The sequence below is a fragment of the Rhipicephalus sanguineus genome, chromosome 8, assembly GCF_013339695.2.
Source record: "Rhipicephalus sanguineus isolate Rsan-2018 chromosome 8, BIME_Rsan_1.4, whole genome shotgun sequence".
In the NCBI taxonomy this organism is placed as follows: domain Eukaryota; kingdom Metazoa; phylum Arthropoda; class Arachnida; order Ixodida; family Ixodidae; genus Rhipicephalus; species Rhipicephalus sanguineus.
Genome location: NC_051183.1, coordinates 62,406,086 through 62,415,201, shown reverse-complemented (window position 1 = coordinate 62,415,201; position 9,116 = coordinate 62,406,086). Strand labels below are relative to the sequence as shown.

Genomic DNA, 9,116 nt, shown 5'->3' with positions numbered 1-9,116 from the left:
AGTGCCCTACTTACCGAGAAAATTAAGCTAAATGTATCACATGATGAGCGCCACGAGTGGACATTTTCGAAGTGATCCCGATGACGTATGGAATTCGGCCTACAATAAATCCCTAGTAATCAAACTAGCAGCAGTAAAAAAACGACATTACGAGTCAGCAAAGACGTAATAAAATGCTTTTGTTTCGTTTCCGCTTGATTCATGGAAAACAAAACCTCCGTGGCGTTGCCATGGGGAACGGCGCGCGTGGTTCAAAGGTTCCGTTTTCGCCTCGCCCGTCTCAGTGGTGTTCGGGATCGCGTACTGCCGTGCGTGTTTTGCGCGCTCGTGAAAGTCGCTCTGACAGAAAGTTCGACAAAATGCCGCATGCGTGTGATATTGCGGATGCCCGAATCAGGGGCGTAGCCAGAAATTTTTTTCGGGGGGGGGGGGGGGGGTCACCATATTTTATGTATGTTCGTGCGTGCGTTTGTATGTGTGCGTGCCATATACACAAGCAAACTGAAAAATTCGGGGGGGGGGGGTTTGAAACCCCCGCCCCCCCCCCCCCTTGGCTACGCCCCTGGCCCGAATGGTGCACAACGCCAGTGCTGCATCAAGGAAAAACCGGTGTGTCTTTCACTGGGTGCCGCGGAAGGAATGAACCCTTACGCTCGAAGTGGCTTAGTGTCATGCCATTGCGCCGTGTGCTAAACAGTCAAAACCTCTGGTGTGTGCTCGCTGCACTTCGTACTGAGGATTACGAGACCAACCGCAACTTGGTGAAGGCTTTGAATGTGCCCATACGAGCAAGTCTTTGCAGCAGTGCGTGCGTTGTTGCTACTGTGGGTCCCGCTACTTCCGCTCGGCTGCTACTAGTGTCGGCGGCCGCGCAGTAAAAGCGGGCAACGTTGGGCACGGCAGCAGTGACGTATGAAAGTCGTATTTTCAGGCGGGAGATTCTGAAGCGCGCTAACGCGATGCGGACACTAAAAACGTGATTTTATTTCAAAACTAAGGCACTTCCTTGGCACAAAAGCAGCACTACGAGGTTTCTGGACCGCTATTTCAACAATCAACGTCGACTTAATATTTGCCTTTAGTGTCCCTTTAAGTGCACGGGACGCTCCACTGCCTGAGCACGTCAAGACATCTTGGAGGCAGTTGCACACCCAGCTACGCCATTCGAAGCTATCATCAAATCTCGATCCTGACCTACCTCTTCACAGAGGCGAAGGAGCCCGAACCTCTAACACCGTCTCATTTCCTGATAGGTCAGATACTGACAACTCTTCCTGACAGCTGCTCCGCCGCTGAAGTAGCTCAGAAACCTGGTCAACTCATTCGTTGCTGGCGCTAGCGCCTAAGAATGGCCGACCAGTTTTGGCGTCGCTGACAAAAGGAGTACCCGACGAGCAGTGTGCGTCATTGTGCTGGTTGGTGCATAGTAGAAGAAGAATCAAACAACACTTAACACGGGACAAAATGAAGACAGAGACACAGCGCTGAACTAACAACCATAGTTTATTGCAAAACAACGGCAATCTATAGGAAGCAAGTATCTGCGCATAACAACGAAACACAAGCAGAAATCCACATACACCTGCTAAAGGCCATACGACACAGACAATCCTCCCGAGCACATCATCAAGCTGGAAAGGCAGCATTTACTAGCCCCTTGACACGTTTACTACCTTTCGCGAACATCTTGTGCTTTAGAGATAGTAAATATTGCGTGTCAGAGTTAGTAAAGGTTACCTTTACGAAGTGATTGAGTACGTGAACAGTTAGTGAACCTTACTACCTCTATCAGCTACAGAATGTTACGCTGTAATTGTGGCCGTGCTATGAAAATTTTGTCAAACTACAATTTTGTTAATTACCTGTATACTGGAGTGACAGCAGTTCTGGGTTACGTCATGGCACACGCATATCCAAGTAGTGAGGTATAAAAAATCGCCTTCAGAGCGTCAAATGCAATTCTGCGTTCATGGTTAGCTGACCTGTAAAACGTGTGATACCTCAAAATAGGGCTATATATATATGGGTCATTCCATGCCAAGTGTCCCAGACGTGGCGCTCGCACATCACAGATTTTGCTGATAAAATTTTTGCCTTTTTCCTGTGCCACATGGAGTATTGTCGCAAAACATTTTTGCTCGAAAAAAAATTTTGACGATCATGGCGCCCCCTCGAAGTTCGCTTGTATTTGTTAAACTGTGCCTAATAGAAAAATGTGTATAAAATCTATTTTTGTGTGTTGAGCTCCTAAACCGCGCTTTCACTATCGCAGAGGTTCTGTTTAGTTGTCCTATTCATTAATTTCGAAATTTTTATGTTTCACTACCAGATACGTAACTTCAAAAACTACAGAAATCTTCAATGTTCGTGATTTTTTTCTGAGCTATCTGGAACTCTCCTTAACCAATCTTAATAATAGTAAGATTTTCATGAAAGTGTATTTTAATACAAAAATGTTTAGCGGCAAAATAGACTTCAAATATTCCCGAAAAAAATTGTGAAATTAGAGAAAATATGCGATTTGTCGCATGTTTGACCGTAATTTTCATACTGATGCGTTCCAAGTAAAAATCCTCGTCATGCGGCGTTTGATAGAAGACTTCATTGTTAAGTAAATGCAGAAAGTCTAATCAAATCAATTTTTGTTTTAAGGAAGAAAATAATTTTTTGAATTTTGCCCTCTGAACGCGCCCTGCATTTCATTTTGTTGCCACTTTGCCGCAAAGCATGTGGTCGCCCTTACAGCTGACACTCGTCACAGGCAGCGGCAAGATGCAATATGTATGTCAGTGGCTCGTGAGTGGTCGAAAGTCTTGTCGCGTTGACGTCAGGGCGACGAGTAATGAACTCGCGTTACAATGTGAGCTTGCTTGTCGGGCCCAATGGGAAGTATGGACGCCCGAGAGCAGCCTATGGCGTCGTTGGCAAAATGTGCTAGAGGGCCGTCTGCACAACTAGCATACACACACTGAAAGAAATAATGCACATTGTATACACTTGTTTCTCTGGGTATACGTGTGGCCAACGTGTCGTCCACCTTACCGGCACAGACTACTCGCTCGGCGACGACATCTACAAGCCACTTCGCCTCGTCGCTGCTACAGATACCGAGCTGACACCACGTGAACAGCGAATCGTAACGGTTGTGTCCAACGACGTCGACTCTGGTGACGTATTGGTCACCCCGTCACCCCGCTGCCTTAGTAAAGGCATAGCTCTTGCATCGGGTGTCGTTCGCTTCCACAATGGTTCAGCTCTCGTCGCCGCCACGAACGCAACATCGGAAAAGATTTTACTTCCGCGGGGCACCACGGTAGCCTGCGTTGCCGATCCGGAGCCTGTATGCGTCGTGCGCCTTACGCCTGTCTTCTCCAAAGGCCACTCTACTGCTGATCGTACTTCTTCCTCCGCCCTTACAGCAGTCATCAGCAGTGACTTGACAGATTCGCAGAAGCAGCAGCTGGTTGCTTTGTTGAACAAGCACGCAACCTCTTCGATGCCTATTCGTCCACCTTGGGCCAAACTACCGCTGCAGCACATCGCATTCAGACCGACGGAACATCAATTGTGCACCGCCGCCCGTACCGCGTGTCTCTAGCCGAGCGAAAAATCATCGAAGAAAACGTAGCCGACATGCTGCAACGGGACATAATCCGCCCCTCAGCCAGCCCTTGGTCGTCTCCCGTTGTTCTGGTGCGGAAAAAGGATGGTTCCGTACGCTTTTGCGTAGATTACCGGGCGCTCAATAAGATCACTAGGAAGGACGTATACCCGATGCCACGGATTGACGACGCCCTTGATTCCCTACAATGCGCGGAATACTTTTCGAGCCTCGACTTGCGTTCCGGCTACTGGCAAATCCCCATGCACGAAGATGACAAAGAAAAGACAGCGTTTGCCACTCCGGACGGCCTATATGAGTTCAACGTGACGCCTTTCGGGCTATACAACGCACCCGCGACTTTTGAGCGTATGATTGACACCGTGCTGCGTGGCCTAAAATGGAAGACTTGCCTGTGCTACCTAGATGACATTGTTTTCTTTTCATCAATGTTTTCTCAACACCTGCAACGCTTGGATGAAGTTCTGACGTTCCTTGCGGGCGCTGGTCTTCAAATAACACCAAGAAATGCCATTTCGCCAGCAAGTCCATTAAAGTCCTCGGTCATGTCGTGAGCAAGGACGGAATACGCCCTGACCCCGACAAAACCGCTGCGGTGCTTCGCTTTCCTCGCCCTGAGAATCCTAAAGACTTGCGAAGTTTCCTTGGCCTCGCGTCTTACTTTCGTCGATTTATACGAAACTTTGCCTCCATAGCTGCACCACTACACAAGCTACTTGTCTCCGGTACGCCCTTTGAGTGGTCTCAGGAATGTGAATGGGCTTTTGACATGTTGAAGGATGTCCTCACGACCGATCCTGTTCTTTCCCATTTTGACGAGGCCGCTCCGACTCTCCTGCACACAGACGCTAGCGGCCGCGGTTTAGGCGCCGTTCTTCTGCTGCGCGACAACTCTTCGCGAGAGCGAGTCGTTGCATACGCCAGCCGCGTACTCTCGGCAGCCGAGAGGAACTACACGATCACCGAGCAGGAATGTCTGGCCGTCATCTGGTCGGTGCAGAAGTTTCGTCCCTATCTGCACGGCCGTCATTTTACTATTGTTACTGACCACCACGCGTTATGCTGGCTTTCCACACTCAAGAACTTATCGGGACACCTCGGTCGCTGGATTCTGCGTCTTCAGGAGTATGATTTCGATATCATCTACAAGTGTGGCAAAAAACATCAAGACGCCGACGCTCTTTCTCGCTGCCCGCTACCTACGGCCCCGCTCGGCGCTTCCGCAACTGCTTTGCATACCAAACACTGCGACCCCACTTTTACATCGGTCCCCTCCCTGGCCTCTATAGACCACCTGCCTCCGGACAACGACCAAGAATTTGCCTCTCGCCAGCTAGCTGACCCGTACTGTCGAAGGATCATGGGCCATCTCTCTGGAACTTCCTGTCCACTTAACGCGCGGCTACGTCGCCAACTCTCGCAATTTAAGCTCGACAACTCCGTGCTGTACCGCCGAATTTACCATCCTGATGGTCAGCGGTGGGTGGCCGTTCTACCTCGCTCTCTCCGCTCTCACGTCCTCACAGCCTTCCACGATGATCCGACTGCAGGTCATCTCGGTTTTCATAAAACCTACGACCACCTTAGAAGTCGTTTTTATTGGCCTGGCATTACTACTAGCGTAGCCAGGTACGTCGGGTCCTGCACTATCTGTCAAAGTCGAAAACTCCCAACATTTGGTCCTGCCGGTAAACTGCAGCCTCTTCCGTGTCCCTCGACACCATTTGAAGTTGTAGGTGTCGATCTTTTCGGCCCCCTTCCAGTCACTGCCGCCGGCAAACGATGGATCGTGACAGCTGTGGACCATTTGACCCGCTACGCTGAGACATCTGTGGCTACTGGTTCTGCTTCTGAAGTTGCCGATTTCGTTCTCCAAGCCATTATACTGCGCCATGGCGCTCCGCGTGTTCTGATCAGTGACCGTGGAAAGGCTTTCCTCTCTCAACTATTGAACAAACTTCTCCGATCCTCCGGCACCACTCACAAGACCGCTTCCAGCTACCATCCTCAGACTAACGGCCTGACCGAGCGATTTCATCGCACACTTGCCGATATGATCTCCGCCTATATTCAACCAGACCACAAAAACTGGGACGCGATTTTACCATTCGTCACTTTCGCCTATAACACAGCCATTCAGCGGACAACCGGCTATTCACCGTTTTACCTGGTTTACGGACGTTCCCCTACTTGCCTTCTGGACGTTTCTTTCTCTACCTCCAACGTAAATTCGTCGCCATCCTCTGCCGAGGAATACGTTTCACGACTCGCCCAGTGCCGCCAGCGTGCTCGCCTGAATACCGAAGCCAGACAGCAAGACAGGAAGATTGTTTATGATGAAGCGCATCGTGCTGTCTCTTCCCGACCCGGTGACGAGGTCCTGCTCTTGATGCCTCTTCGCACACCTGGTTTGTGTGAGAAGTTTCAGCCACAGTTTATCTGGCCGTACACAGTTCTGGAACAGACTTCACCAGTGAATTATCGCGTGACGCCACTTGTAACCCAGCAGACCGCCGTTACCGTACCACCGAGATTGTCCACGTCTCCCGCATCAAGCCCTTCATACGACATTCCTCCTCTCCTTGACCTGCAGCGGCCAGGCTGGCCGCTTTCACGTGGGGGGAATTAGTGTGGGAATTTATTATGCACGTCTTCTTCATGTGTACATTATCACCATCATGATGCATTTGGTTATGCATCCTCATCTTCGTCGTGGATCATCATCATCAGCGTGGGTTGATCGTGCCTGTTCGCTGCCGGGTCTTCGGGCCAAATAAACGTCTGCCCTACCAAGACCTCATAATATATATATATATATATATATATATATATATATATATATATATATATATATATATATATATATATATATATATAGACAACTAGGCCACGCAGCCTCGTCCTTCAGCGTACTAACGGCGAGCTATTTATACACACCATGTATCGCTGCTGGTACGCAGAGCTCGGAGGCCCTTCAGCGTGTTTTATGGCGCGAAGGGCGCGCGGCCCGCTAGGATTTCGCCGAAGTTGCGATGCGCGCGCTTACTACCTGTACCACCTGTAATTTGTCTTGCAGGGCGTGGTCGCCCGTGCGCGCGCGATTATCTCGTGAGGGGGGAGGTGTATACTTGTGCTTTCACTGCAAAGTTTGCGTAGAAGTTACAGAGCGCACGGAGGTCCCTCCGCTCGATGCAGCGACCGCGTTTGCGAAAGGAGTGTCCTGCTAGCTATAGAAGAGCCAAAGTAGCGAAAGTTGGTTGTGCATAATCGACACTTGCAGAGTACTGCTCAAGCACTAAGAAGTAGCAACTGTGATATTTGTTAGGTCATCCTCGTCCTGTGCATGCCTGTACGTTCGTTTCGTGCGTCCTTTGTGTTTCAGCAGCGCGCTGCTAGTGTCGATCTCTGTCAGTTCATGGTCGTCCTGTGTGATTTTACGTAACCTTTCTGCTTGACCAGCGCGCTGCAAGTATCCAGTCGCTTTTGGTTCTGCGCGTGACATTCCAATTTGTGTCTATCGCATTCATTGCTTGGCCCTTGCGGCGAAACTGTGATTCTTTTTCCCATATATATGACTGTCACATTTTCAAGTCGTGCATCCCAAAACTCTCGAAAAGAGTCAACATGTGTGTATGTGGTAAAAAATATATGTGTTAGTGGCAGTTGTTTTATCGAGCCGAGAGCCAGTCCACACTGTTCTTGTTCGCACTTTCATGACGTAGCATTTATACGAAATAATCTCTCACTGCCATTTGCAGGAAATCACGGTGATATTCAATTGCCTTCGTCACGAGCAGAAAGCGTCCGAGTTAGAAAAAATGGTCACTGAAATGACTGCGACTGCCGGCGAGCTTTCCCAAAAGCGCAAGGAGGTGCACGAGAAGGAGATGGAGCTTGAGAGAGAGAAGCAGCAGTTAGCATCGGCTTCCAGTGAAGATTCTCAAAAGCAGAAAGTGCTGGACGAGAAAGAGGAGGAGCTCAGGAAGCTAACGGAAGAGTTGGAATCGGGACTCGATGACCTTCATCGCAAGCGCGAAGCTTTGCGCGAGGAAGAAGAGAAGCTTAGGAAAGAAAGAGAACATTTGAGGTCGGAAGCCAAGAAAGTCTTTCCGGACAAAGACCAGATATGGGGTGTTCTCACAAAAGCGCTTGATCATTTTTTGCCTGTACTGGCTAGAGCCGCTGAACTATATATTAAACAAAGAATGGCTCAATAAAGGTACGTTTGGGGAGTACTGCCCTTTGTTATAGCGCCGAGAGGCAGCGCTTGGTAAACAGGACAGCAGCACATTGTCAGAACAAAAAAAAACATGGCTGATCATTTTGTGATAGGAATCGGTATAACACGAAAGTGAAAGGAAAGTGAAAGGTGTCTTCACAGACGTAGTTGAGCCTTTGTTGTGCATTTTTTCGCCCCAAGCGCGAAGGAATGAATGCTACAGCAACAAATTGTAATGTCACGCGAAGAATGGCAAGCAGCCCGAAACTTGCAACGCGCTGCTCAAGCAGAACGGGCGCACGGAACGAACTACACAGGATGAGCGTGAACTAAGTGTCACAGTTGTAACATTTACTTTTCAGCAGCGCGCTCCTTTTGCAAAATAGCGGCCGCTGCAGTGAGCGAAGTGACTTTCGTGCTCTCAACGCAAACTTGCGGTGAGAGCACAGGACGTACACACCACCGCCATTACGAGATAACCCCGCGCACGAGCGACCACGCCCTGTAGAGGCGCGGGCTCATCCGCGTGGGGCGACGACCTTAAAAACGCGCTCTTCAAGCCCTTCGCGCCATCTCTCTAGTGATAACGAAAACACGCTGATGTACCACCGATCTCTGAGTACCGTTACCGGCACATGGTGTATATAAATAGCTCTCCGTTAGTATGGCAGAGAACGTGCTGTCTGTGGCCGAATCGTTTCGCGCCCCGCGCTGCGGAGCGAGTTGTCGTAAGTTCGACTCCCGGTGACGGAACTATTTCTTCTCGTTTTTTTTCTGTGCCAACGGTTATTCTTTATATTTTACAACGTCATATCTGTGACGGAAATACGTCAGTGAAGCCGTAGTGAACCCCGGCATAAAACACTTTCGTGTTAAAAAGAAAACGGAGCGGATTTATATCTGGGGAAAAGGTGTGTGCACGAAGCATATATTTATCCGGGCCTTGTATTCTTCACTAAGGGGCGGAGAGTAGAAAAATGCGGCCAACTAACAGTCAACATTGGCTAATGCTGACATTACACGAAAAGATACAATAGGCGTGGCGCGACAAGCTCAATAGCCTCTATATTTGTCTCGATAATAGTTTCATAAAGTATCTTAGAGGATTTCCTCCTGATTTTAGTTCTAGAAGTTTTTTTTCTATATTGACCAATAAATGTGTTCCTAAAAATTTGGCTTAATTCGTAAAAGTACATCGCATTCGAGCAGCGCGATCGATTCCCACTGTGACTCTGCTTAGGTGGCTAAACGTGCGTTGCGAATTCGCTTTCGAAA

At 49.1% G+C, this 9,116-nt stretch overlaps 1 protein-coding gene across 1 annotated transcript in view; it reads left to right on the top strand.

The window, feature by feature from the left end:
* The window catches only part of LOC119402773 (atlastin-1), a 35,736-nt gene extending 27,890 nt beyond the window's left edge, over positions 1-7,846 (top strand). Inside the window, exon 9 of the mRNA XM_037669847.2 lies at positions 7,381-7,846. Coding sequence (XP_037525775.2) covers positions 7,381-7,839 — 459 coding nt within the window. The 3' untranslated portion in view covers positions 7,840-7,846. The remainder of the gene's footprint in view (positions 1-7,380) is intronic.
* Positions 7,847-9,116: the final 1,270 nt, after the last annotated feature.